Genomic DNA, 27,897 nt, shown 5'->3' on the forward strand with positions numbered 1-27,897 from the left:
CAAAAATGGGATATGGGCATATCTAAAATACATACTGTACATGAATGCACTGTATGTTTATTTTATATCCTCCATATTTTCTTACCAATATCCAAGACAGAATCACATATAGGATATGTGGTATATATGTTCCTACACATCCACACAGCCTGCTGCAGCCATTTACTAAAGAGACAAAATTCTGATATGTGCATGCATTTAAATATTGTCTTTATATTTCAGATTAAATAAAGACATTGCTTGCTTAAACACTGCAACTAACAGAATACATAGACTATATAGTATTACCTGGCCTGTGATGTGAGTTTGCTGAGGTCACCCATATACCATGTACTTAAAACAATCCAAAAACAACTCGTCAAAGTGAGAGGTAAAACAAGGACAATCAGGGAGAAGTCAAACAAGTACAGTTTCTTTACACCCACTGCCACAAGAAGCATTCAGTGAAGTAATTACTGTACCCGACATATTGCATAGATGTAGCATTCCTGTATATCCAATATGAAGTAGCCTACAGGGAGATTCAGTCAGTAAAGTATACACTGCACAGTATGTCATCACTGTCATGAGCAATTAATCAAAACAAGTGAAAACACATGTGTGGGGAGGCTGACAAAGCTACCAAATTCACACTTCATCTCATTCAGAGTGCCCACTGAGTTATGTCTTATATCTGATTTCACTTAATAGACCTATTATTTGAATGTGTCCTCTCTTGCTTGTGCTTATTTTTTATGATGTCCTCATGTTTACTGTTGTTTATTACCTTCTTGGAAAGCACTCTGCTTGTATTACACTTTATTCCTTTTCCCTGTAATGATCCAATTTCCTCACAGAGATGTTTGAAGTTTTAATGTAATCCTTGCGACTGAGTTTATCCTGTGTAGAGGTGTATTTTTCTACTTGGTAACATGACTTATATTTTGCCTATTTTTTTACTGTAAATACATAGCATCTATACATTAGACACAACATAGTTTGTACAGTGTTTGACCAATAAAATGTTTTCTGTGAGCCATTAGGACAGAGGATAAGAGCTCTGCAGGAGGCGCACAAGAGTTATAAAGGGCTATAAAAAAAAGTGTTATAGAAAAAAAATAAAGAATCTAAAGAAAAACATATATTTCTGGTATTTTTGTTGGATCCACCAAAAGAAACCTCACTCCCAAAATAGTGTGTTTTACTAAATGCTAAAAAAAAATACTAAACTTTGTGGAGCATCTTAGAACAGAGATCAAACTCAGCTCAGATCTCTTCAGCCTTGTGTAGTCTTAAAACAAACTGTGCAACAAAGCTATAATAATAAATAAAAAAACACTAAAAGCAAATTAAAGCAACAGTGTTTTTATAGTTCAGACATGAAATACATATTCAAACAGGCATTTTTAATGTGAACTTAACTCAAATATTACATCTTTGGGAAATGTAAAAAAAAGAAAAAAATGTTACCTTCCAATAAACCTTCTCAGTACTTGTTTAGCTAAAAGAAAACACACTGTCACTGTACACTATAAAATACTGCAGTCCTTCCTCGGCATATCCTTGAATATTACAATAACCATCTATAAGCACTGAATACAAATGCAGTTTATACCCAGTAAATGGCATGGTGTTATACAACAAAATGTACTGTAAGTCAGTAAAGGACTGCAGACCTTCAGAAACAGAAAACAGAAAATTAAGACATGATGGGTCGCTGTTAGAGTGCAACAACTGAAGAAATATTAATGTGAAGATTTTTCAATTAACATGTACACATAAAATACACAAAAAGGATGAATATCCACCCTGTAAAACAAGTATCCATTTTAACTGAACATAAGAGTTTACAGGTCTCTTTCGTTCCACAGTCCAAGGGTGTCCACAACATCCTTGATGAGTCCACTTAACAGATCTTCCAACTATTATTCTTTCTCTATTGCTTTCTATTTCTTTCTCAGTTTGCTACACACTTTCTTTTTATCACTTGAACCCCCCTTAACCACAAACTTCTATCCTCCTCACCATCATTTCATACCTTGAAGCGGACATGCTGCAGGTGGTTGGAGTGCCTTTTGATTATCTGTTTGATGAGTTCTGGGTGTGTGGCCTTCAGGTAGGAGCTGGCTGGCTGGTTCAACTGAAACTCAAAGCAGCACCACAGTTCTGGCATGTGAAGAGCATGGTTCCTGGGGCTACCTGGTAGCTCACCTGATAGAGCGTGTACCAAGGCTCAGTCCTTATCGCAGCGGCCCAGGGTTCGATTCTGACCTGCGGGCCTTTGCTGCATGTCTTCCCCCTCTCTCTCCTTGATTTCCTGTCTACAACTGTCCCCAAGTGGTTCCAGCCTTGGCACACCTGTAGCGACCCCAATAAAAATGATAATTTGTAATAAAAGTGATCTGACTCTCGCAGAAATATTCTTCATTTGGTTAAGCTTAAAAGGAATACTTCACCCTCAGAATGATCATGTGTATATCAATCACTCACCCCGTGTTACCTTGAATTCTTGAAGAGCATTTTGTTTTACTTACATGCCTCCACAGTCAACAAAGAATCCAAAAAACGGAGCAAATTATTGATGAATTAAAGTAGAAACAAGAATTTTCTCCGTTTTTGGATTCTTCATTCATGCAGGCATGCAAGAAAAACTCATTTTCTTCTGGAATTCAAAGTAACGGGGTGGGTAACTGATATACACATGATCATTTTGAGGGTGAAGTATTCCTTTGAGGAGCATTCTTTACTTATTCAAAACTGACTTTACAAAAGACAATTCAAGTTTATTTTAACCTCTATAAACATTTTTAAAATGTCTCAATTTTTCACACAGCTAACATCAGCAGCAAAACTAACCTGCTAGTGGCATACTGAATACTTGAGGACAGAATGCTTAGCAAATCCCTAGCCCAGCTGACAAAATGTGACGAGAAACCATTCATTTACCCTGAGGCAAGTGGCCTTCACCCCAGCAAACACCAGTTATGAGAGTATGTTTGTGTTTTATCCCTTTCTGGTTATTTTTTTTGTTCTTGGGGCCACTTGAGGGCAGTGAGCTGCAGATTCAGGTGACAATTCTCTGTATGCTCATCACTATGAGTGACCACATTCACAGTGTCACTCTGTTTTCATGTTGTCATTTGATACATTGTTATTATTTAAAAAAAAAAAAAAAAAAGATTGAAAGCATATATATTTAGCAACTATTTAGAATTAAAAATTAGAATTTATAATGATAATCTAATGATGAATAATAAACACATTATCTGTTTTGAAAATCTTGTATGCTTTTATATTTTGTTGCAATAATGTCACTGGGTCGATGGATCTGCTAAATTTGCGATTGATTTAAAAAAAGAAATCCTATTCAAAGTACTGAGACTTACTAAAGCAGCCAGATGCAAAGCATGTGTAATATCTGAATTGAATGGTGCAAGATAAAATATAAAAGTTTATTACAAAAAAAAGAGCATGCACATTACATTAATTGTATATCTCTGATGATATACAGCTCTTTTCCATGGGAAATATCAAGATGACACTGCATTTTTACAATAAATAAATTCAGAATACAGTTGCAGAACCTTATCAAAACTCACATTGTCTCTATCAAGTCTTAAATGTTAATACATCTCAGTCTTTCCAACCTGTTTTGATTATAGACAGTTTATAAAGATGAATGGCTTGACAGATTCCCAAAAGTGAAGTCTCAAACGCCTCCTGGTGGCTGGCTGCAGTATAGCTCATAATGTCCCCACCCCCCTCTATGTTAGTGGATGGGACATGGGCTAAACTAAAAAAAAACAAAGTACACGTCAAATGATTTTTGCCCCAAAGATTGTTTCTGTCATTTTAGGTAGTTCTTATGACGTTGTTTGTTCAAGTGTTTAATTTTCTGATAAGTTAGGTTTTATTAGTTATTTGATGCTATAAAAACATGCTGAAACGTCATGATTGATTTGCAATTGGTCGGGCGGGATGTTGATAACGTGGCTTCACCGCCCGATCACTACTGCGCAGCCTCTGGCTCCAAAATTACAAGATGGCAGCACCTGTGTCTGGAATATTTTGGCTTCACTTTTGTACAGTGGGAGGAAGTGGAGATGCATAGTCCATCTTTGTAAACAGTTTATGGTATTGGTAGTAACTGTATTTCCAAAAAAAAGTGCCCACTGGACTTTTCTTGTAAATAAACAAATGTTTGTGTTCACAGTCTGTGTTTATTACCAAGACTAATTGTATGTATTTTTGAGGTCTAACAAACATATTTAATGCATTTTCTTTCCTTTTTCTTAAAAGTTTATCTCTATCTATGTTTGTTGGCTTGCAGTCTTCTTATCCACTGTCTCACAGTGACTTCACATTAGTGTGTGTGGTTTTTTGTTTAAATGTTACCTGTTGATAGTGAAACCGGGTGGAATGTGTGCATTAGAGCAAACAAACTGGGAACCACACATAAAAACATTGCTCTATAGCGTTAAGATCATTAAGGTCAAAAACTCCAAAGGGAACCTTTAAACATAGCAAGAGGAAAAGGAGTACAGAGCAATGTACTTTGTCATTTGCCTTCTATGTGAAAATGAACATGAGACACTTTAATATCAAACCTTCTTCAGATGGTTGCTTGAAAGGTAAAGCTATTTTTTGTCAGTCAATCAACCAGACGTGGTTGTTGCCACTCAGAAAGAAATAAGGCCGCAAAGTGTTGGAGTTGATTTTAAATTCCATGGTAGAGGAGATCATATTTGGGAATATTTTGAGGATCTATGGGACTCTGGACAATCATCTTCCCACGCATGGCTCCTCTGTATATGACTTCAATCAGATCCATGAAATCTTGTTTGGTCTTGAAGCTGCCGACAAACTTGGTGTGATCTGGGGAGCTGAGAGAGAAAATAGGGTCAATCTGACAGCGTGTACAATCTTTGGTTACTATGGTAAATATGCAAAAGCCAGCTTCTCAAATGTAAATATGTGCTGCTTTTCTTAAACTACATAGCTGTGGTGTATGGACTGTTGGCTCTATGAGTTGTAACATTGTAACATGTTATAGACTGCATAATGAACTGATTAATTGTAGAGCTGTAACAATGACTCTATTAGTCCATCAACAGAACATTAATCTGCAATTATTATGATAATCTATTAATTATTTAAGTCATTTTCACAGCAAAAATGTAAAAAAAAAAAAAATAAAAGACGGTTTCAGCTTATATAAATATAAAGTTGGAAAAAATAAGTTGGTTGGGCAAAACAATACATTTGAAGATGTCAACAGGCTCTGCGAATTATGGTCATTTGTCACCATTCTCTGACATTTTGTAGACCAATACTAATTTGAGAAAATAATCAGCATATTAATTGATGACGAAAATCGTCGGTTCCAATATTTACATTCTATGGTTTCAGTCCTATTTATGATACATTTTGACGTAGAGAATAATACATAATGGTATATTACTTATTATCATACAACTACAACCTCAGCCAGCTCCGTCCACTCACCCATAATCCACCTTCATGTGTTGTCCGTTGAAAAAGAAAACAGTGGAAGGGATGTAACTGATGTCAAAGTATCTTGTGTAGACGGGAGCTTTATCCACATCAACAATGTAGATGGATGCCATGTTGCTTAGGCCATGTGCAGTTTTTGACAGCTAAAATGAACAGAAAGGAATTAATTAGTAAATTAGCAAAAGCACAACAGTCGTGACACTTACTTACAGGCGTTTGATGAGTTATTTGCATTAGCCAATGATCCTGCTTACAATCTCATCGAGCTGGAGACAAATCGAGTCTTCGTCTCTCCCAAACCTCAAAACTACGACTTTCTCTGCTACGCCTTTGATAACTTCATCTATGTCTTTTTTGCACGTTAATTTAGGCAAAAACAAACTCATTTTCGAGGCTAAAAAGTTAGCTTTCCCTTGTTGTGCTAACAGGAGGAAATTACGTAATTATTGCTGTACGACACTGTGAACAAATCCGCCTGGAAACTACATCTAATTGACGCGAGTGTAAAAAATGGTTATTATCATTATCGACCCGTCATAGAGAATTTAAGCTACAGTAAAAGTGTATTCGTTGAATTATCGTGTTATGGTCAGCTAGCGTAGATAAACATTTAAGACCAGACAAGCTGTGTCATGCCCTATATATATGGTCATGCTATGTAGTGGCATTTCACTACGACACATTACAGTGTGACACCGTTTTAACAACGTGACCTTCTTTCTCCTAACATTTGACAAGCACGAGCGCCGTGATAATTGGAAACAACTTTGGGACAATTTAGGACACAATATGCAGATGGCACTTTGATGCTACATTTGCATGACGGTGGACAACGGAGAGAACCGCGTTGATGACACTTTTTGTTCCGTTTAAATTCTCAAATTCACAGTGACAGTCTTCCTCGTTGTAGTACTTTTGATACAGCTGCAGTTTGATATATTTTATCGCGATGTTACGGCTCTTCACTAACCAGGGTTTTTATGAACTCTGTAAAGTCCGTCATTTTGTTGCGTCCTGTGTTACCAAGAGGCAAGTCATCAAGGCTCATCACCGACTAACGTTACACATCCCTGCTCGCCTCTTCAATACTGGGATCCCAGTGTGGAACGACGCCCTCCAGCCAAAAAGAGAGAAATCTGAGGAAATGCGTACACTAGATCTGGACAAATGGAAATCTGTAATGAGAGCCCAAGCGGCATCAGAAGAGAAACAACAAGTCAACGACGAAGAGGAAGCAAGTGATGAAGATGAAAACCTCAAAGATCCAGGTGGTGATTTAAAGGACAGTTCTTCACTGGATGCCACTCGGGATCTGGTTGCAATGTGGCGGCAAGCTGGGAAGCTTGTACCTCAAGAGATGACTGAAGAAGAGGTTCAGACGCTGGCAGGGCTCACCACCAAATCCTCCAGGAAGAAGTACCTGAAGTACCTGGCCATCAAGGAGGGCCACAAAAGGGCCCGTAAGGAGAAGCAGCAGCAGAGGAAGGCAGAGAGGGAAGCCTCAATGGAGACGAGAAGAGGACGGGACAGTGATGCAGAGGAAGAGAGGGGACCTGAACTTAAAAACACATTGTTCCTCCAGTTCTGGGGGCGCACCCTGGACAAGCACCTGGCCTGGAGGAGCGCCCAGGCCATGCTGTTCGATCAGCCTCTGGTGTTTGACATGAGCTATGAGTCCAACATGGCCAGGCGGGAGTTAGAGAACACAGTGTCCCAGCTGATGGAGGTTGAAGGGTGGAATCGGCGTGCCACCGAGCCTTACCACCTCCACTTTTGCAACCTGCAGGCAGATGGGGCCTACCAGAACGAGCTGCTCAAACGATACGGTGCAGAAGCCTGGGACCGCCTGCTCATCACCAGCTCTGACCAACAGCATGTGGATCTGTTCCCCCGCGAACAGCTCGTATACCTCACTGCAGATTCCCCCAATGTCCTCCGCAGGTACGACCACTCCAAGGTCTACATCATTGGAGCTCTAGTGGACAGGTCGATCCAGTCAGGCTTGTCACTGGCCAACGCCAAGCGTCTGAACCTGGCCACAGCCCGTTTGCCACTGGATGAGTTCCTTCACTGGGAGATGGGAGCCAAAAATCTGACTCTCGACCAGATGATCCGCATCATGCTCACTTTCAAGGAGACGGGGAAATGGGAGGAGGCGTTGAAGTTCGTGCCTAAGAGGAAGTACGATGGCTTCCACCAACAACAGACACAGAAAGAGATTACCAAAAAGGTCAGGGGAGTCACAAATCCCGGACCAAGACAAGATGAAAGGTCTGTAAGATCTGGAGAAAGAAATAGTGAGAGGACATTTAAGAATCAGGGCCAAAGTCTTTACAGGTCCCATAAAGAGGCTGGGTTCAGTAGTAGAGACAGAATGGCTGCACTGTCCAGTGACAGAGAAAACAAACCAGCTGCAACCAGAGTACGGACATCATTCAAGAGCAACATGGAGGGAAGAAAAGGTCCAGGCAAAGGCAAGATGTGGTGGGGTGACGAGTGAAGTCAACATTTTGTAACTTGGGATAAAAAGGGCTGTCTGAGGAAATGTCAAAAACTGAGACGAGTTGTAAATAAAGTGTTGTAATAGGTAGTCAGTGGTGCTTACGGACTGCATTTGTCTTCCGGTTCCAATGCGGGGTTATAAACAGAACAAGAACAAGACATTTAAAGAAACTACTTTGGTCTTTATTTTGGTCTGACATGGATGAAAAAAGATGTATAAATATTTGTTATGGTGTGCTTTCACTGTGACTTTTACTGTCACCATTAATGCAAACTTTTCCAAACAGATGTGGTAAACCACAACATTATACAACTTGGTTTTTAAAAAATTGCAAAAAGACATGTGCAATTACATTACTCGTCATTTCATGAGGCAAAAAAAACTTTTTAAAATGAATTACAAAAACATCACCCAAAAGGAATGACAAACAAAAATAGTAATTTCAAATGTTATTGGATTTTACTTTTTTTTTTTTTTTTTTTTAATGTTGCTTTCAATTTTTCTAACGCCACACAAGTGTGTACAATAATAATCTATTGTAGTACCGTCAATCACTTCCAAAACATTCAATGTATATTATGACGCCTTTACAGCATGCATTGTACAAAATATATTAATTCAATATAATAGCACCATCATATCGAGAAATTGGGTACATAGGTACAGAGCACGTGCGACTGTACAATTAGCTCAATGTCTGTTAACTTCCTGGAGGGTGTTCCCGTAACAGCCAGCCCGGTCAAAACTCAAACGTATCAATACAGCCCGTTTGCTCTATTGTTTGCACATTGACTTATGAGATTATGTAAACACTTAATACACGAGCCTTATATTCAAGTTTGAATAAGCAGACGCTGTCTGTTCACCACGTAACACTGACTCGTCTTGACCTCACAATAAATAGCCTTTTTTCCATAGTTTAAACCAGACTACAATGGCTCTAAAATGCATTCGGTTTTCGGCACTTTCACATCATGATCCCTGAACAAACTCCATTTTTTTTTCGGGTTAAAGTGAGCAAAATTAAACAGCAGGTTGATCAAGTTTAAAAACATCTGAAATTGTGGAAATCCAAAGATCAGAGATGCAACGCACTAAAATGGGTAGCTGATACAAAAGAAATGTCTGCTGGAGAAGCTAATGTTTTGGTGTTGAGTGAAGGAGCAGAAGTTGACACAAAACAGCAATATCCTCCAGAGTACACTCCCGTTCAGATCTCAGTCATTTCGTAAAAAGCTCTGATGCTGCATTGGTGCCAAATGGGGACATTTTGCTGCTCCTCCACCCCTACAGCACCAGGATGTCTCCGGTGCAGCGCTCGCAGCAGTTAAAAGTAATGTTCTCATAGCGGGTATATGGGTGAAACCTGCCGATGCTCTTCTTATTGCTGAGAAAGTTTGGGGGGGTGGAGTCGCTGAGCGGCGGGTCTGCTGTGTTTTCTGAACAGGAAATTGGATCTAAATTCTTCAGCACCTAAGATAGAAAACAGACAAAACATTTGTGAAGCTCTGGATGTCATGACAAATGTTAGAGAATGGTCAGATTTGTACACGGATATGAAGTTCGTACCTTCTCAGCCATCTTCTCGGCCGGAGTGCTGCAGAGATGCTCCGCCGTAGCACTGCTGCTCTTCACCGCGCTGCTGGTGTTACCCAGCAGGTGGGAGTTGATGGCGTCTGCTAGCTTGTGATTAGCTGCTGCCAGATCTCCTGTGCTGAGGGGCTGTGCACTGGGGTAGTATGTCTGCGGTCTACCCCACTGCAGGGACACCAGGAGCTGCTCCAGAGATCTGAAGACAGAAAAGCGAGCGACGTCAGCACATCATCATCTATGCTAACAAAATGTTGCAGGAGGTGTACAACGGCAGCCAACGACCACTGGCATACACACTTTATCATCAGTGGCTCAGCTGCGAACCTTGTGTTGTGTTCAAGATTTCTGTTTGACTCGGCTAAGAGGTAACGTTCATCCAGCTCTCTCTGAATGTTGTGTATTGTAGCTCATCTATTGTTAAGCAGTGTGATAAGTTCTCCCAGCAGGATCCTCGTTGCTGCGGAGATTTGTTGACAGTTCCTTCAAAAAGCAGACTCCTTCCATTTATTTGCCACGAATGGTTCATTTCTTAACATAGGCTAAAGTGAAGGCTCTAAGTGAACTAGAATGTACTGCATTAAGATGCAAAACCAAGAGTTCTCTTCATTTCCAATATTAAATGCAACTTTGTGCAATTTTTCTAATAACTTCATTTTAATTCGGTAAAAGGAAATCATTACATGATGTCATTCATTCCTGCTCTTATTATTTATCATATCATTCCATTATACCTACTGCTATAGGGCTGAGCGATATGGAGAAAATCAAATATCACGATATTTTTTACCAAATACCTCGATATCGATACAATATTATTTGAAGGGTTGACTATTGGGGCTTTCACAAAATATTTACACAATGAGATTTTAGATAAATAATCATCAGTAATGTAGATATAATGACTAAGTGGGTAAAGGCAAATAATAGAACAGTTACAACAGTCTGGTAAGTTCAGCAAATGACATCACTTTATTGTAATGCAGCCTTTAAAACCAGGAAAAGACAACACTTATGCCATATTACGATATCCAAAATCCAAGACGATATCTAGTCTCATATCACGATATCGATATATTGCCCAGCTCGATACTGCTATAATAATTATTATCATCTCTCTCTTGCTCTCTATCACTCCTTTTGAATAGCCATTTTTTTAACAAATGCACCGGACAGTGGACATCTAGAGTAGAGCGCTTACTTTGAAGGAAATGCCATAAGTGGACTTATGACTTTATTTATAATTAATAAACACGTTGAATTGAACCGAGTGTTCCTCATCTTTAGGATTTTTGTTGGGGCATTTTTTTTTTTTTATTAGATAAAAGTTAAGTGCAGATAGAGAGTGGGGGTGATATATATATATATATATATATATATATATATATATATATATACACACACACACACACCTGTGAGTGAGCACCATGTCGCTGGAGAACTCTTCTCTCTCTAACAGCAGGTCCTGGATAGCTCCTTGTGCCTCCCTGGTCTGTCTCTGCAGTGCTGCTCTGGCATTCGTCAGCTCCTCTGCCATGACTCTGAGGAGACAATGACAACATTGATGCAAGCGTTTTGATCAGCATGATAATGTTTAATTAGGTCATCTCAGATTGATCCTCGTAGAAGTAGAATCTTTCTTTAATTGTTGATTTGTCCTCCTCCAGAAAAGCTGAAATGTCGGACGCTTGAAGGATGAGAGCATAGCAGCTGGTAGTGCCCTAAAATAAAAACGTCCCATCCCTTTCCATCATTTCTTAATTCATTTCCAACCACTTCTCCATTTCATTTGTCACACAATTGTTTGGTCTACTTCATACCTGCTGGCCAGGAACTTGCTCCTCCAAACGTCACACTGGATACTCATTCGCTCCAGCTGCTCTGCGGTGTGTGCCAGACTCCGGCCTAGAGCCTCATTCTCCAGAATCAGCTGGTTCTTCTCCCGCGACATACGCTCAAAGTGGTACTGAAGGTCATCACCCACCGACGCCACCAGCAGTTTCTTCAGCTCACGGTTCACCTGGCACACGGATGAAAGTTACCAAAAATACTTTTACAGCTGTATGTGTGCATGAGGAAATAAACTGCTTTTATATTCACTTAAAAACATGTAATCACTGAAAAGACAAAAACACAGTGCTCTCATTTCTTAGTCAACTCAAAGAGACAATAAGGAGCATGATTATATTGTATTACCAATTTGGACTTATCTGGACAGAATTATAAATTCAAGCAATTTTACACGAAACATTGGAATTCATTGATAATATTAGTGATCGCTATACTGTTCAAACTATCCATAATTCCTGCATGGTTTGATACATGAAACGGCAATAACCCTGACTGCGTAAAGCCTAGTATGTCTAATATCTTAATAAAATGCATCTGCTTCATTTGGGGCCTTACCTCTGTCTGCACACGGAGCTGATTAGAAAGCCCTTCCTTGTCCTGCAGCAGCCTGCGTTCAGAGTTCTGCAGCTTATCCAGCTGACCTCTCCAGTCCTCCACCAGAGGCAGCGGGGGAGAGCCCTGCTCCTCAGCCTGTTGCCCAGCCTCCCCTTTGCCCTCAACAGGTCTTGTACGGGTGTGCCGGCTAATAGCAGCACGTGGGACGATGATCCTCACAGCCTCCACCTCCGTGCAGGCCTCTCGACTCACCCTGCCCAGGTGGAGCACCCCGAGAGGCTGGGGGGGAGCGGGATGGGTAGATTTGGGACAGTGTTTGGGGCTAGCCACCTTCAGAAGGGGAACTGCAGACAGACCTGGTGGCAGCGTCTCCGTGTTTACCTCCAGGACGGCGGGCGGTTTTTCCGTTTCCATGCCATCGCCAGTGCCTCGGATAGGCACACTGGCAGGGCCTGGAATAAATAAATACAGCCAAGTTTACACTTTGAACTTAAATGTGTCCTGAGTGATCCAATCAGACGTGGACCGCTCTAAATGTAGGAGTGAACATTCCTATAAACACACTTTTGTGTTTAGTTTGTATTTTTTGTATTGCACAACGAAACAGTTGATTTGCCAATGCCAAATAACACAGACAAAGACTTGAAGGTGTCCAACATGTGCCATGGTATAACCACCAAAATCCCTCCAGCATGGAGGGCTTGGTATTGAACCTACAGCTGATTGTGTTTAGACAACATTAAACATACATTTTGGCTTCTTATGTTAAATGAAAAAAAGGGGTTTGAAAAAAACTAAACGATTATATTCCTCAAAGTAAGGTTCGGACAAGACTATAGGTTTGATATCAGTACATAAACTCAGGTACTGAATGGGCACAAGTATTGATAACACCCAGCCATAGCTGTATGGATGAGTGGAGAGGTTTTTTTTCTGTGTTTAGCAGCAGTTACAAAATCTGAAAAATCAAGTGATCACTTAAGATGCTGTATGTTCACGGTATCATTTTAAAGTTGTAATGAAAGACAATCTTGATCGGTCTAAACAGGCTAACTATGAAAGCAGTTCCCTGTGTAATAACCTTAACATACATTCTATGTAAATGCTCAACAGTAAACAGAATGAAAACATAATTATTAGTGATGGTCCTAAATAAAAGTAGTCCCAAATTAAAACCATAACGTTACATACCTCTCACAGCAGCGGTCATGGTGGAGGTGCTGTTAGTTGAGAAGGAAGTCCGTTACAGTTCAGGTGAAACCAGGTGAATCGTCGTCCTGTGACAATTATTAACAATGGAGAAAGTGTTTTGTTGTTGTTAACATCTCAAGCATTCAGTGTTAGTGACGGCGAACAAAGACGGCCGCTGGTCAAAAGTCAGGTTGAACAGCTGAGGTCCTGATAACGTTAATGTCCACGATAACGGTATCTAGCTAACTTAGCTGAGTAGCTAACGTTACCTTGCTAACGTTAGCTAGCTAGCTGTTTGTCGAGCAGCGTTGACGGGAAGTTTAACAACCCCACGTTAAAGTAACGTTAACGCTATCATGATAGCTGCTTATTACACGGAAAGACCCTTCCCAGTAGCATCATCTAGGATCAGATTTAGGAATTCAGACAAATTGTTAGATAACATACCAGCCGGCTAACTGGGTCCAACCTCCTCGATTAATTCGCTGTAAGCAGCAGCTACAAGCAAGCTGTTTATTTTGTCACCGGACACAGTTGGCCTGATCTGACGAGATGAAAGGGGCGATTTCTGCCCTGGGTCTGTGTCTCAGGCAACACTTCCTGCCACGAAACACAATAGAGAAACACCTCCTCTTTTGCAAACTAAAGGCCACAGGGAGTTCACTGTTCGGCACTGTGCATCGATCAATACTCCAACTCGTTGGTCTAACTTTCCCACTGACAATATCTATAAAAATGCCATTTTGTCGAAGCAGCAGCAAGCGAAGCTTTAGCCTGACAGGCTAAATCCAGGAAAAAATAACAATTTAAAGTCAACTGTCCGTCCCATCCACAAAAACTGATTTCTTCAATTACTCACGAGCCGTATAGACATAGCTAATCATTAAACGGCTCTGGTTCTACCGTAATTCTTATAAGAGAAACGAACCGTGAAACTGATTAAACATCATCCATGCTGCTGCCCGAAGCTGGTGGTGTAGCTATAGCTATATGTCTATGGGTGTAACAGCTTAATATAACCCGACGTGAATAAGGCGGAACCTTCATGCGTAGTCAAGTAACGTTATTGTTTTCCGGACAAAAATAGTGTAACAACCAACGTTGAAAAGTGCCGCAGCTTATGCTTTCTTTTACTGTCTATGAGTTCATACCGTCCAGATTCTTATTTTTCACTTTAGTGATTTCGGAGTTGATATGAGAACATGCTCAGATAAGTGAAGCACAATTAATTTGTTTTTGTTTTTCAGTTTTTAATATTGACAGTATTTCGGTTGAGTTTTGGTCTATAGTTATAATGGGAGTGCATGGGCTCTGGAGGCTGCTGGAGAGTACAGGGAAACCCATCAACCCTGAGACTCTGGAGGGAAAGGTCCTTGCTGTTGGTATCCTGACTTGGTTGTGATCTATACATCTATCTTTCTATCTGTCATTGTTTGAGCAGGGTCCCATCGTCTTTATCTCTCTGTCAGATCATGTATTGTAACTGACTGTCAACCTTAACCAGACCCCTCCAGACATCAGTATATGGCTGAACCAGGCAGTGAAGGGTGTGAGGGACCGTGAAGGTAACAGTGTCCAGAACGCCCACCTCCTCACTCTCTTCAACCGCATCTGTAAGCTGCTCTTCTTCCGCATCAGGCCAGTCTTTGTGTTTGATGGAGACGCACCACTGCTAAAGAAACAGACTCTGGTACGTCCAATGCCGTCTGAAGAGCCACATGAGCAGTCTGTCTGTGTAAAATATTTTTTTGATATTTCTTCCAAATGGATGTGATTCCCACATATTCTGTCATTTCACATGACCGTGGCTCTTCTGCAGGCTCTGAGGAGGCAGAGGAAAGAGGAGTTGAGTCGGGAGTCGAAACAGACCAATGAGAAACTTCTCAAAACATTCCTGAAGAGACAAGCGATCAAAGCTGCACTTGGAGACCGCAGGTAAGAGACCGTGGCAGTGGCAGTGTACAATGGAGGGATGGCAACAACAGAAAAACGGCCATGTTTCTCCTTTCTCTCCCTCTCTTCTTACCTACTGTCTGAATAAATAATTTCTTAAAAACTACAAGGTGAACTGTCTACTCTCCTACCGCCACAGTAAGGATCCTCTACCCAGCCTCTCCACCGTGAGGAGAGATGAGGTGGACGACATGTATGTTCTACCAGCCCTGCCAGCTGCAGAGAAGGACAAAAACAGGTCAGAGGCCTGGAGAAGATTACTATTTGCTAGTTATAGTAAATGAAGTGGTAATTCAGTCATATTATCTACAGTCCACTCCAGAGTTTTAAATCCATTGTTTGCGAAACAGTTGAGGAGGCTCCAAAGCTTTTTCATCTTCACATGTGTTACATGTGTTAGATAGGAGAGTCAAGTTAACACCAACTGTGCATGAAGGAGCACACAGAATGTATTGTTTTATACAATTATTTCACCTACAATACTGGTATAATCATTTTGAATGTGTTTCGTTCTTGCAGTTCCGAGGAGGAGGAGGAGGAAGAGAAAGAGTTGGAGGAGACAGACGACGGCTATCACATGTATCAGGTAAAATGATTACATGCACAAGAGCATCAAATTCTATAGCACCAACACCAAATAAAATAGCTTTATTGATGGTATTTTGGCTTTTTAATAGTATTTTCATATTGTGTGGTTGTTGTTGGATCCTGGTGTGGTCCTGGCTGTGTAGCAACAAAGTGTTTTCACTGAGTGAAATTAGCAGTGAAGGCCTCTGTTTAAGGATTATATCTTCTTAATTGTTTCATAAAACTCTACTAGTTGCCAGTGTGTTTCTTATTTAGAGTCATGTTCAAAAAAATCCTCACATTATTACTATGTTCTTATGTTGGTTGGCTTTATCGCCCAGCCTTTCTCTGTGTAAACTGCCTGTTTGATAATTGACATTTAAAGCCAGATTGCTCATTGTGTCTTAGGGAGAATTGTATGAAGACCCCAACTCAGTGGACATTAACTCAGAGGAGTTTGCCAGTCTGCCTCCTGAAATGAAACATGAGATACTCAAAGACATGAAAGAGTTCTCCAAAAGACGTCGGACCATGTACCACAAACCCCCAGAGGTACTATTAGCTCTCATTTGTGGCACAGCCACACACTCACCCATCTCACCCATCTCCTGCTCTTCAACACAGACTCCTCTTCACTTCTCTTAGCATTCAGGAGACTTTTCACAGTACCAGCTTGCCGGCCTGCTGCAGAGGAACAAGCTGAACCAGCGACTGCAGGGTGTGGAGAAAGAGATGAGCCAGCAGAGCACCGGCAGCGCTCCACAGCTCTACCAACTGGACGGGGACCAGCAGAGTCACAGCGTAGAGTCACACCGACTGGTTTCAGAAGACTATTCCCACTATATCCTTATTAAAGGTGAGGGCAGCTATGATGGTGTTCACTCATCAAAGGACCATAACAGGTTTTCAGTTTTAAACGTTTTCAGTTTTAAACGTATCAAAAAGAAAGTTTCCAAAACACTGCTCACAATTTTATTATGACAGTGTCACTTTAATATAAAGTAAAGCAAACAAATAGTTTAGTGTGATATCATATTTTAAATCTCTGCAAGAACATTTGGTGCCATATTTCAATCTATGGTTGTCTGGAACCTAAGAAATGCATCTGTAACCTTCTGATGTGTTTTAGACAGTGGTTGTTGTAAAGTAAAGGCTTTTGTGGATTTGTGGAAAGGGCCAAATCCGAAAATGCAAACTTGTCTTCATTTTCATATTAAAAACACCATTCCGCTCTTTCTACACAGGCTCCAAGAAGAGTGAGACTGCCCCCGAGAGCCGACCTGCAGCTGCAGCCTGGTCTGGGAGCTCCCTGACAGGCTGCAAAAGACGAGCAGCGGACAGACCTGAGCCACTGTGGCGTCCTGCTTGTGAGGACGAGGCAGAAGTGCAGGGTCCCTCCTCAAAAAACTCCAAACCCTCTGTCTTAAAACCGTCTCGGGGAGACACATCACCTCCCTCGCCTCGTACACTCAAGGCGATCCAGGCTGCAATGAGCGACAGCTCAGACGAGGAGAAGGTGGACCATGATAAGGACGGCAGTATGTCCCCGCGCACCCTGCTGGCAATCCAACGAGCTCTAGCTGAGGAGGAAGATGGCGCTGCTGCACACAGCACTCTAATCAGCAGCACATCCACCAAACTGCAGGCGAATATTCATCATCCTGGGCCACAAGTGGTCATCGGCAGCTCAGAGGAAGAGACAAAACCTGAAGATGTGAACCCTTTGCCTAATGAAAAATCTAATTTTAAGGGGAACCCAACAGGCCAAAGTTTACACCGGAAAGATGGCTTGTTTGTTAGTAGTTCTGAAGATGAGATGGAGAGTGTGATCGGTCAGAGAAATGAAGCACTCCGCTTTGCGGCGCAGCAACAAACTCCTGAGACGGAGATGAAGTCAGAAGAGGAGACAAAGAGAAGACGGTTGACAGAGGATATACAGACGGGAAGTAGAGGACAGATGGAGAAACCAGAAGAGCTGGAGGGATTGAACACAAAGCCACGTGCTGCTGCTGCTGCTTCCAATCAAAACGCATTATCCATTAATCTCTCTGCTCAACTATTTGGAAAAGCCCTCAGTGCAGAGACTGAAATTCATCCTGCGTTGTTAAAGCAGAGGAGCAAAAAGATGATTGACGCTCAAGGGGAAAGGAACGGAGATGATGTGAAGTCGGAGGGCAGTGAGGAGAGCGAGTCAGAAGGTGCAGTAATAGTTGGGTTAAGATCACACTCATTCGTCATAGTCGTATCCAATTTAAATTCATTCATCGCATATATTGGACCAAAGTCAGGTTAGCAAAGATCAAACCAGAGATAGATCCTACATGTGATAGGTGCAGGCAGGCCCCAGCTTCTCTGCTTCACATGTTCTGGCTTTGTCCAAGTTTGACTGGTTTCTGGAAATTTATTTTTAATCCTATGTCAGTTGCACCGGGCTCTGTAATTAACCCTTGCCCACTTGTTGCACTTTTTGGTCTCTCCCCAAAAAACTGCACGTTTTTTCAAACCTCCATAGCAGTGCGCTCGCCTTCTGTACTTTAATAGCCAGGCGATTGATTCTCCTTAATTGGAAGTCAAGCCAACCGCCTACTCATATAAACTGGGAAAGTGACTTAATGAGCTGCATCCATCTTGAAAATATAAGATATCTGAGAGATGGGAGGCAGGAGAAATTTAGGACCATTTGGAACCCATTCATTTCCTACTTCTCTTCTGTCAATGCCACATCCTGCCATCACTGTCTTCATTAGTCCCCAGCTGATACCCTAGAGACGAACCCCCCCTTATTCAGTTATGTTATTTTAATTATTTTAATTTATTATGTTATTTATTTTCTATATATTTTTTATAATTTTTTCGCTCCTCTTGCTTGGTGTGATAGTAACATCACAAGTATAGATTTTTTCTTCTATCGAATAACTACAATTGCCATAGAGGATGTGATTGTTCAGTATGTAGCTATGTGCTATCTGTATGTCTGTTATATGTTGTCTACTAACAAAAACGAAAATAAAGTTACATTAAAAAAACAAAGATCCCACACATTCATAACTCCTGAAAACAGCAGATATTAACGGAAGGGCTTTTTTGTGTTTTCCCAGAGAGCTTCATCGAGGTGTCAGACAAAGAATTTCCAGAGGAGGATGCAGATGACTCACTAGTAATGACGGGAGAGAAAGGATCTCCAGATGAGGCCCGTAGAGATGAGACCAAGCAGGAAGAAAACCCAGAGGAAGGGTTGACAGAGGCTCCAGCTGCTGCTTTGGAATTAGAGGAAGAAGAAGAAGACAAAAAGAGACGGACAGAAGAGAATGCGCTAAAGGAGGGAACAGAGACAGAAGAATCCAGCTCAACTCCAGCAATCAATGAATGGGAACACTTTGATGTGGTAAGCTTTCGTGTCAGTATTGTTTAGACACGCAATATTTTGCCTATAATGATAAAAACTATTTTAAAGAATATAAAAGTTCTTCGGATTTATAACAGAAAAATAACAAAACGATTGATCATTTTATTTTGACTTACTGTGTGTGTGTGTGTGTGTTTGTGTGTGTGTGTGTGTGTGTGTGTGTGTGTGTGTGTGTGTGTGTGTGTGTGTGTGTGTGTGTGTGTGTGTGTGTGTGTGTGTGTGTATGTAGGATGAGCTGGAGGCGCTGGAGAGCTCTCTGCAGGCGGAGCAGAGCAGCCTGAGAGAGCTGAAACAGCAGCAGGAGAGGATGGCGAACACAGTCACTGGACAGATGCACCTGGAAAGCCAGGTGAACCGAAGACACTGTGAAATCACATCAGGACATACGGACACATTTAAACCACAAATGCACTTCACTCCTCACACTTATCCTTAAGGAACTCATGAGCTGCTATTAGAGCTGGGCGATATGGAGAAAATCAAACATCATGATATTTTTGACCAAATACCTCGATATCAATACCGCAACGATATCGTAGGGTTGATTATTGGTGCTTTCACAAAGTATTTACACAATGAGATTTTTGATAAATAATCATCTGTAATGTGGATATAATGACAGAAAGTGGGAAAAGGCAAATAATAGAACAGTTAAAACAGTCTGGTAAGTTCAGAAAATGACATCACTTTACTGTAACGCAGCCTTTAAAACCAGGAAAAGACAGGACTTATGTCATATTACGATATTACGATATCCAAAATCTAAGACGATATCTAGTCTCATATCACGATATCGATATAATATTGATATATTGCCCAGCTCGAGCTGCTATCAAAGAATTTTCATTGTAAAAATAGAATACAAATGTAGATACACATGCATGATATATGACAACCTGGAAAAGGCGACTGGGGGATATATTTGTTTGTGCTGCCTCTGCCATACATTCCCAGAGCCATGCAGTCAGTATTACTTTACAGTCCTTGCGGTAAGTGTGCGTCTGTCTGTCAACTCACTCACACTATTAAATATCACAGGCTGTCAGCATTTTCTGCCTTCTAACTTCACCACGTAATGTAAAAACCTCTAAAGTGCAATGCTTTATTAATACCCTTGGCTGTTTTGATAATGCTGCTAAGAGCGAAGGTATTTCTCAGATGACTGCCGAAACATGCACATACTAAAACTCTTACACTAAAAAGGTTATAGTTATAAGATCACAGTGCAAAACATAGTGTCATCAAGAAATCAGCATAACCCCGATGTGTGCAGATTAAGACACAAACCATCAACTTTGGTGTGTGTGTTTTTGATTTTATTTGCGAGCAATGACGGTTTCATCTTTGATACCAGGAGCTGCTGCGGCTGTTTGGCGTGCCGTTCATTGTGGCACCGACGGAAGCCGAGGCTCAGTGTGCAGCACTCGACCGCGCTGAACACACACACGGGACCATCACGGACGACTCAGACGTGTGGCTGTTTGGAGGGAGACACGTCTACAAGAACTTCTTTAGCCAGAACAAATATGTTGAACACTACCAGTACAGTGACCTGCAGAGCCAACTGGGTCAGTGCTCTCCATCATCTGTTTAACGTTTGGTCCTTATAAAGTAACATGTTTGATCATTCATTTCCTCTTATGCTGTTTTTTTTTATTTTGTTAAATCGATTGTAAATCGATTTAGACAGAATTTGACATTTTCTCTTATGTTCCTCTGAAGTGTCTAAATTGTTCCACTTTTGACTTTTAAATCTTTCATTTTGTGGTGCATATAAAAATTCCTTTGGTCTTAGTTTTGGGGAGAAACAAACCAAACCACAGACATTTATCACATGCATGATGCCATGTCATTAGATTTTTTTTCTGTTAAACCTGCAGATACCCTGACTTTTATGTGTCTGTAAATGACAGGTTTGTTCACTCTTATCATATTTATTTAGTTTCCATCTTGTTCTATTCCAATCTAACCTCTGTCTGTCTCAGGCCTGGACCGGACCAAACTGATAAACCTGGCTTATCTGCTCGGGAGTGACTACACAGAGGGCGTGCCGGGGGTCGGATATGTTACTGGCATGGAGATACTGAATGAGTTCCCAGGGCCAGGCTTGGAGCCACTCTCACAGTTCAGGTGTGTGTGTGTGTGTGTGTATTTTTAAAGCTAGTTTATTAATCGTTTAGTTACATTTTTTAAGTTCTATATTAATTATTAAATTATTAAAAAAATTAAAAAAAATAGCATTTTTAACATTGATTGATTCTTTAGTAAATGGTGGTCAGAGGCTCAGGAGAAAAAGCGTCTGGTAGCTGATCCTCGGGACACCAAGGTTAAGAAGAAATTGAGGGACCTAAAACTGCACCCTGGGTTCCCTAACCCTGCGGTGGCTCAGGCTTACCTGCAACCTGCTGTGGACCAATCAGAGAGCTTCTTCAGCTGGGGACGTCCACAACTCGACATGATCAAAGAATATCCTTGATCGACGTGTGTGTGTGTGTGTGTGTGTGTGTGTGTGTGTGTGTGTGTGTGTGTGTGTGTGTGTGTGTGTGTGTGTGTGTGTGTGTGTGTGTGTGTGTGTGTGTGTGTGTGTGTGTGTGTGTCATCAATGTATAAAGTTTCCTTAACCAGTCTTTTACATTCTGTCTGAGTCGTTTTGGCTGGAGCAGTCGGAGGACAGAGGAGACTCTTCAGCCTGTGATCAAGCAGCTCAACACCCAGCAGGTAACCAGGGTTACTAGTACCCCAAGGGATACTTTTGCAGTTATTTGCCAGCTAATTACTCAACTAATTAACTCAACTAGAATAGATTTAGGAAATATACATCCACGTGTTAAAGAGGAAAGTAAACAGACAGATTGGTGTGATGCTGATCTTTGTTATATTTACAAGCTGCCCATCAACACAACACCACGTGTTGCAATTGCGTTAGCATGTGAGCAGAGAAGTTGTAATTGAATAGTAATTAGTATAGTAGTTAAAAGTAATGGATAAACCATTGAAATAACTAAAAGTATGAATAAACAATGGATATAGTTTGTTTGTGGTGGCTAAAAGTAATGGATAAGCAGTTTAAATTAGTAACTAAAAGTAATGGAGAAATGGTTTAAACATCTAGCTTCTACCATTGTAAGTGATAGGAGTGCAAATGCAAACTTGAGCATTGACAATGGTACGCAACAAATAGTGTTTTATATGTTGTAGTTAATAATGTTGATTAACAATACCATCCATTCATAAGAACATATTTGGAGCGTGACGAGTGGTGCCGATGAAGGGGTACTTGAGCTCATCTGATTGGGCTGTGGGGTTACATCAGATGTACAACTGAAAGAATTTACAGTAGATGGCTGCTACACATCTTCAGTCCAGTGAGCACACTAAATAGCACTCTCTGACTTTTGTTCTTGGTCACACACTCTTACATGTCTCCAGTTTGATCTTGTAAGTTTGAAATAAGTCAGTAATGGGGGGAATACATCCACTTTGTAGTCTAACATCATTCATACTTTATCTCTCACTGTTTTGGTTTAGACTCAGCTGCGAATCGACTCGTTCTTTCGCATGGAGCAACAGGAAAAGCAGACGATCCGCAGCCAGCGACTCCGCAGAGCCGTCACCTGCTTAAAGAGAAAGGAGAGAGATGAAGGAGAGGAGGAGGAGGAGGACAGTGAGGAGGAGATGCCATCCCCATCCAAATTTAAGAAAGGGAAGGAAGCAAACAGGAGTCTGAAGAAAGGAGGAGGAGGCGAGAGAGAAGAAGAGAGGACCGTGTCAGGAGGAGGGTTTCTGGGGTCGGAGGTGATTGTCAAATCTCCTCTGAAGGATGTCAGCAGCACCAGCCAGGAGTCCCTCTCAGTGAAGGCCGTCCCTCAGTCTACTAAGACTGTACCTCAGAGGGCCAGGAGGAGCAGCAGCAGCAGCTCGGGGGAGGACAGCGATGGTGGCGGTGAAGTTGCTATGGTTACAGCCCGATCTGTGTTCGAAGGCAGCCGACGAGGCCACGGAGCGAGAAGCACAAGAGGGAGAGGAAGCACAAGAGGGAAGGGAAGGGCGAAGAAGTTGTGAGGGGGGGGAAAAAAAACCTCAACATAACATTTACAGAAATTGTCCAAGCAATTCTGATATTGAGTGTGAAACATGTCACACACTCCCAAATAATGTCTGTGAAGTTATATTTGAGATGTATAAGGTAAATATGAATATGAATCATGAACGGTGATGAATTGAGCTTTTTCTGTATTCTTTCAGAATATGTGTTTTGTAAACTATTGAGATGTATATCTGTGAGAGGATTGGCAATATGTTGCACTACATCTTTGAGGTACATTGTTTGTAGTTGAAGTCTTCCCAAAGTTTGGCTCAGGCTTGTTATTTGTTGTGCTAATGTATTAACTGTAAGACTTTAAGACAGGTGCATGTCTTCAGCGCCCCACATCCCTTGCATTTCTTTCAGGCAGTATTTCAGTCGCCTACATGCTAGTGTATCTGAATAAATACATGCCATTTCTATAACTTGCAGCTTGCAGTGGTATTTTAACTTATTAAGTAAATTCTAACCCTAACCCTTTTTTTGGGGTCATTATTTAAAACATTACCCCTCCTTTTCACTCCCCAGCTCCAGTTCAGCAGTTGGACAGAGCAGCTGTCGCTGTCCCTCAGTTATATTGCATCAGAGAAGGGTTTTAAGCATGCCCAGAGAGAGCTAGAAATGTTGGGTGGAGTAGAAGTGGTTGGGCAAGAAGTTGGGAAAGGGTGCCAGCCAACAGCCTGCTTGAGATCTGGATCCAATGCGAGACTAGATCCACAGTGACCCAAATCCAAAGGACTTCATCAGGGACCACAAATCAAGAACGGCAGTTGGCCGCTATAGATTTTCTGTTTGGGGCGTTCTTGCCCTCCATGCTTGGACTCCTTCAAACATGGAGACTCAACAGCCAAGGGTCATGAAGGAGGACTCCAAGACCAAGGAAGAAGGTGAGAATTTGGAGTAATACACAACAACAAAAACTAAGGATTCTTTCTCATTTCAGTGGCTTTACTGGCTGTATGGCACAGGTTTAGCTTTTTTTTTTAAACAAGGTCACAATTTTTAAGAAAGCCTTTTCCTTTTTGAAACAGTTGTGTCTTAAACATTTCAGAGATAGAATGCATGCATCGTTTAATTTAAATCCAATAAACCAGCTGAGGATTTAATGTCAGAGCTTGTTAGCTGTTTGGCTGTGTTGAAATATGTATTCCATGCAACAATTGCATCTCTGCTTGTTAATGACAAATATAACCAAGATACTGTATATATACACACAACAGCTATAAATGGATCTCATAAGCACTCTCCAACCTTTGCATTGTCACTCTGTGGGCTCCCCTGACCTTTTCTTTAAACCAGTGTTACATACATAAGATGTGTGTCAGGTGCTGTTACTAACCGTTGGCACTGACACATAGCTGGAGTCTGACACACTGGCATGATGTTACAAACAAACACAGCAGGATCAGAGGGGCATTATGAGACTAAATGGGATATATTTATAGAGCAGAGAATCAAATGTTACCTGTAATGTGATACGAAAGAAAAACAACAGGATTACTCATCTGCTTGATTGAAGGCTGGAATATTTTAGTGTCACATTTAGGTGATGTGCAGTGATGGACAAAATAAACGAAACACCGACCAATCCTGCATAGCCGCCCTGCAGTCTTATCATGTTGTTGATAGTTTTCTGTCTGACAGAGATTTTCTTCCAACTAATCTTTTACCCAAATTACTTTCTTACTCGGTGGTATCTTGGCATTCAGATAGTTTGGCTTTTATTTGGCTAAGTTCTGAAATACCCATCTATGAGATTTCTGCTTCCATTCCTCTACAGTGGAGGAGGTTAATGTACTTAATGTGTCCCCCCCCCCGTAATTTAAACTGAGTTACTGTTGTTGCTGCTTGAGTTGTTGGAGCATCAAACACCTCAAAATGAATTATTAAAACAGCAGTGGGAATGAGGAACAGTGCTCACAACAGACAGTCATTAACAGATGGGAAGAGACTGCAAACAGTTCACTTTTGAACTAAAAAAACACATAAACGACACCATTATGATCTTTTACAAAACTAGTATTTGCTTGAGGCTACTGATCTGTATTGTAACGTGTTTTGGTTACTTTGCCTCAGTAGCAATGTTGAATACTGTTTATTCTAATGACCTTTTTCAAAATGTCGGCAAAATTGTCCTCACTTTGTAAGCTTTCTTTTTACCGGTCTCTCCCGTGGATGCAAAAGCAGGTGCAGCTGTGGATGAGGAGCTAGCCAAAGCCATAATGGCTCGCTGTTTCCACCCCTCCATCATGGGCCCGGAGGCCTGGGAGGGATACGTCTTTTCTGATCTGGAAATCCGTATCAAAGAGTCCACAGACCTCTATGGAGCTGTACTCTGGCCCTCGGTATGCCCAAACGTATACATTATCCCAAATATTTAGCTGCTGTACTGTCCTCTTTTGCCCTGTCAGTGAACTTTCAACTTGTGTCCCCCAACAGGCAATGGTGTTGTGTCATTTCTTAGAGACCAACCGAGACAAACACAACCTGACGGACAAAAATGTGATTGAACTGGGTGCTGGAACTGGGCTCGTCTCCATTGTATCCAGCCTGTTGGGTACAAAAACAAAACAATCCAGTGATTAGCTCTCACAAGTCTCTTTGCTGTCTCAGTTCCTGTTTGTATCTCATTTCCTTTAACACTTAGCTGCACTGTCTCTCTCCAGGTGCTAAGGTGACCTCCACTGACCTGCCAGATGTTTTGGGGAACCTCCAGTACAATGTAATGCGCAACACCAGGGACCGATGCAAGTACATCCCTCTGGTAGGATTTCTATTCTCTTTTTGTAGTAACAATTTCATACTGTCGAGTTGATAATATACAAAATATATTTAGATATGGCGTGCCTGGGTAGCCCACCTGGTTGAGCGTGCGCCCTTTGTACAGAGGCTCAGTCCTTGCTGCAGCGGCCGCTGGTTTGATTCCGACCTGTGGCCCTTTGCTGCATGTCATTCCCCCTCTCTCTCCTCCTTGCCTGTCTTCAGCTGTCCTATCTAATAAAGGCCTAAAATGCCCAAAAAACAAATATATATTTATTATATAGATAGATATACTCAAAAATCCAGCCATGGTACTGTTGACAAGACAACCATCAGCAATATATGTTGCATTGTGTTTGGTTGTTTTTCGCTGTGTATATTTGGGTCATGGACCAAATATAAAATCTACTGTGTCACTTCATGAAATCTTGAGTGCAGCTAACACCAAAGATGATACAAAACACCTTAAGAGTATGCAAAAGTAGGCTTTACCTTGTAAATAATGTGAAAAATGAATCAACCCTAAATCATCTCTGTTTCTAGGTCACAGAACTCATCTGGGGTCCGGAGGTGGAGCAGCGTTTCCCCCGTGCCACACATTGTTTCGACTACATCCTGGCAGCTGATGTGGTGTACTCCCATCCTTACCTGGAGGAGCTGATGGACACATTTGACTACCTGTGCCAGGAAAATACGCAGATCCTGTGGGCCATGCGCTTTCGTCTGGACCCAGAGAACAGCTTTGTTGATCGCTTTCGGCAACGCTTCCATGTGGATGAGCTGTACGACCTCCCCAGTCTGAGTATCAAACTGTACAGAGCCTGGAGGAAGGACAAGAGGACTAGAGACCAGGGACAGGCTGCTGCCTGAACTGTTAACACAATGCATATTCATTGTGTGTGAGTGTTTCTGTGACTGCAGAATTAGGTGAAATGTATAAATTGTGTTACTGAACGGGAAAGTTTCACTTATTCTGTAATGTCAAGTGTTTTCATGGATCTCTTGTGCAAATGTCTAAATGTCTCTTTTACATAAAGACTTTATGATGTTCATAGTTTTATATGCCAGAATATCACAATCTCAAGTTGTCATCCATGTTTTTACACATTTTTATTATATTATTTACTGTATTAACTGGTGTATTTATCTATTAGAAACATTTAAATATAATGTAATACTAATTAACAACACCACAACCTCCGAAATGACCAATGAATTCAATCTGACACGTCAACAAAAGCTGAACAGTCTTATTTATTGTTGATCTGATCATTTTAGTAAACTTTGATAAACTGGCAACTCTATATGTTTTGATAGACCTAAGGCTTTTTCATGTTTAGTAAGTGGGCATTTTGGATTTTTCACCCTAATCATGACATCAATGCTCCAAATGCTGTTTTGTTTTAGGTCATGTTGGTCAAGAAGCACCTCTGCAGGATCAAAGTGATATCTTTTTTTAAAGCCGGTTGTCATCCAACAGCAGCACAGACTTACACTTCAAATCTTGGCTGACAATGTTGTTTTGTTCCAGTCAGCTCACAGCTCTGATGATGTGGGCAAATATGGCTCTGGATTTTTCAAGTGGATTTCTGATGAGCTAGTAGATCTTATTTAGGAGGTCTGTTGCTGTTTGACTTCACATGGACATTATGATCAGGTTTTATTATCGTTGCCAGTTTTAACAAGGACAGGAGAAGCATACTATTTATTTCAGTATCTCAACTATTGAATGGATTGCCTGTACTGTTGGATCAAGTCACTTATCTTAACATTAGTCCTCTGGGGGCCATGAATGATTGAAGCATTCACCTGATATTGTTAACAGGCAGCAGCAAGCTGAGCAGAGCTTTAAAGTACAACTGAGGCTGGTGATTGTTTAGCAGGTCAGACAATGTAGAGCTGAACCTGACAAGTGAAGTCTGGGATGTCCTGATGCAGCTACTG

General features: G+C 41.2%; 5 protein-coding genes across 10 annotated transcripts; 3 read left to right on the top strand and 2 right to left on the bottom strand.

The window, feature by feature from the left end:
• Positions 1 to 3,417: 3,417 nt before the first annotated feature.
• txnl4b (thioredoxin-like 4B) lies at positions 3,418 to 5,991 on the bottom strand. 2 transcript variants are annotated; one of them, XR_004896870.1, is made up of 4 exons: positions 5,748 to 5,991; positions 5,485 to 5,636; positions 4,492 to 4,862; positions 3,418 to 4,421 (listed from the first exon to the last, which is right to left on the bottom strand). XR_004896870.1 is itself a non-coding variant. In XM_031324200.2 (3 exons), the coding sequence occupies exons 1-3, from the start codon at positions 5,877 to 5,879 to the stop codon at positions 4,697 to 4,699; spliced, it is 450 nt and encodes a 149-aa protein (XP_031180060.1). In that variant the 5' UTR covers positions 5,880 to 5,991; the 3' UTR covers positions 3,418 to 4,696. The 2 variants fall into 2 exon arrangements, 1 of the variants encoding a protein (XP_031180060.1); XM_031324200.2 differs by having other exon boundaries at positions 3,418 to 4,862.
• Positions 5,992 to 6,083: 92 nt separating this feature from the next.
• Positions 6,084 to 8,022, top strand: trmt10c (tRNA methyltransferase 10C, mitochondrial RNase P subunit). Its single transcript, XM_031324192.2, has one exon. The coding sequence runs from the start codon at positions 6,443 to 6,445 to the stop codon at positions 7,991 to 7,993; it is 1,551 nt and encodes a 516-aa protein (XP_031180052.2). The 5' UTR covers positions 6,084 to 6,442; the 3' UTR covers positions 7,994 to 8,022.
• Positions 8,023 to 8,156: 134 nt separating this feature from the next.
• blzf1 (basic leucine zipper nuclear factor 1) lies at positions 8,157 to 14,105 on the bottom strand. Of its 3 annotated transcripts, none has more exons than XM_035999470.1 (7): positions 14,087 to 14,105; positions 13,184 to 13,269; positions 11,993 to 12,444; positions 11,407 to 11,606; positions 10,999 to 11,127; positions 9,566 to 9,785; positions 8,157 to 9,469 (listed from the first exon to the last, which is right to left on the bottom strand). In XM_035999470.1, exons 2-7 carry the CDS (start codon positions 13,200 to 13,202, stop codon positions 9,284 to 9,286), a joined length of 1,206 nt encoding a protein of 401 aa, XP_035855363.1. In that variant the 5' UTR covers positions 13,203 to 13,269; positions 14,087 to 14,105; the 3' UTR covers positions 8,157 to 9,283. The 3 variants fall into 3 exon arrangements, with proteins under 3 accessions (XP_035855363.1, XP_031180053.1, XP_035855362.1); XM_031324193.2 differs by lacking the exon at positions 14,087 to 14,105 and adding an exon at positions 13,631 to 13,846; XM_035999469.1 differs by lacking the exon at positions 14,087 to 14,105 and adding an exon at positions 13,453 to 13,619.
• Positions 14,106 to 14,273: 168 nt separating this feature from the next.
• Positions 14,274 to 23,432, top strand: ercc5 (excision repair cross-complementation group 5). Of its 2 annotated transcripts, XM_031324187.2 has the most exons (15): positions 14,274 to 14,565; positions 14,698 to 14,873; positions 15,003 to 15,118; positions 15,276 to 15,374; positions 15,656 to 15,722; positions 16,112 to 16,255; positions 16,349 to 16,559; positions 16,948 to 17,901; positions 18,802 to 19,088; positions 19,339 to 19,458; positions 20,464 to 20,677; positions 21,095 to 21,239; positions 21,375 to 21,575; positions 21,743 to 21,827; positions 22,638 to 23,432. In XM_031324187.2, the coding sequence occupies exons 1-15, from the start codon at positions 14,478 to 14,480 to the stop codon at positions 23,169 to 23,171; spliced, it is 3,441 nt and encodes a 1,146-aa protein (XP_031180047.1). In that variant the 5' UTR covers positions 14,274 to 14,477; the 3' UTR covers positions 23,172 to 23,432. The 2 variants fall into 2 exon arrangements, with proteins under 2 accessions (XP_031180047.1, XP_031180049.1); XM_031324189.2 differs by lacking the exons at positions 14,274 to 14,565; positions 14,698 to 14,873 and having other exon boundaries at positions 15,036 to 15,118; positions 15,247 to 15,374.
• Positions 23,433 to 23,700: 268 nt separating this feature from the next.
• Positions 23,701 to 27,003, top strand: mettl21e (methyltransferase like 21e). Of its 2 annotated transcripts, none has more exons than XM_031324198.2 (5): positions 23,701 to 24,080; positions 25,378 to 25,538; positions 25,633 to 25,750; positions 25,860 to 25,957; positions 26,497 to 27,003. In XM_031324198.2, exons 1-5 carry the CDS (start codon positions 24,026 to 24,028, stop codon positions 26,821 to 26,823), a joined length of 759 nt encoding a protein of 252 aa, XP_031180058.1. In that variant the 5' UTR covers positions 23,701 to 24,025; the 3' UTR covers positions 26,824 to 27,003. The 2 variants fall into 2 exon arrangements, with proteins under 2 accessions (XP_031180058.1, XP_031180059.1); XM_031324199.1 differs by having other exon boundaries at positions 23,702 to 24,080; positions 25,381 to 25,538.
• Positions 27,004 to 27,897: the final 894 nt, after the last annotated feature.

This window comes from Sander lucioperca, chromosome 3, assembly GCF_008315115.2.
Source record: "Sander lucioperca isolate FBNREF2018 chromosome 3, SLUC_FBN_1.2, whole genome shotgun sequence".
In the NCBI taxonomy this organism is placed as follows: Eukaryota; Metazoa; Chordata; class Actinopteri; order Perciformes; family Percidae; genus Sander; species Sander lucioperca.

Bases quoted from the DNA above. Each gene is read 5' to 3' on its own strand.
- txnl4b (XM_031324200.2), bottom strand. From the start codon at position 5,879: ATGAGTTTGTTTTTGCCTAAATTAACGTGCAAAAAAGACATAGATGAA. The intron at 5,637-5,747 runs GTAAGCAGGATC...TGTTCATTTTAG, and splicing joins GTCTCCAGCTCGATGAGATT to CTGTCAAAAACTGCACATGG. The intron at 4,863-5,484 runs GTGAGTGGACGG...TTTCTCTCTCAG, and splicing joins CACATGAAGGTGGATTATGG to CTCCCCAGATCACACCAAGT.
- trmt10c (XM_031324192.2), top strand. From the start codon at position 6,443: ATGTTACGGCTCTTCACTAACCAGGGTTTTTATGAACTCTGTAAAGTC.
- blzf1 (XM_035999470.1), bottom strand. The intron at 9,786-10,998 runs GTGTGTGTGTGT...TTCTGTCTTCAG, and splicing joins GACATGGTGCTCACTCACAG to ATCTCTGGAGCAGCTCCTGG. The intron at 9,470-9,565 runs GTACGAACTTCA...TTTCTATCTTAG, and splicing joins CCGAGAAGATGGCTGAGAAG to GTGCTGAAGAATTTAGATCC.
- ercc5 (XM_031324187.2), top strand. From the start codon at position 14,478: ATGGGAGTGCATGGGCTCTGGAGGCTGCTGGAGAGTACAGGGAAACCC. The intron at 15,375-15,655 runs GTCAGAGGCCTG...TCGTTCTTGCAG, and splicing joins GCAGAGAAGGACAAAAACAG to TTCCGAGGAGGAGGAGGAGG. The intron at 21,576-21,742 runs ATATCCTTGATC...CCAGTCTTTTAC, and splicing joins CAACTCGACATGATCAAAGA to ATTCTGTCTGAGTCGTTTTG.
- mettl21e (XM_031324198.2), top strand. From the start codon at position 24,026: ATGGAGACTCAACAGCCAAGGGTCATGAAGGAGGACTCCAAGACCAAG. The intron at 25,539-25,632 runs GTATGCCCAAAC...GTCCCCCAACAG, and splicing joins GAGCTGTACTCTGGCCCTCG to GCAATGGTGTTGTGTCATTT. The intron at 25,958-26,496 runs GTAGGATTTCTA...CTCTGTTTCTAG, and splicing joins GATGCAAGTACATCCCTCTG to GTCACAGAACTCATCTGGGG.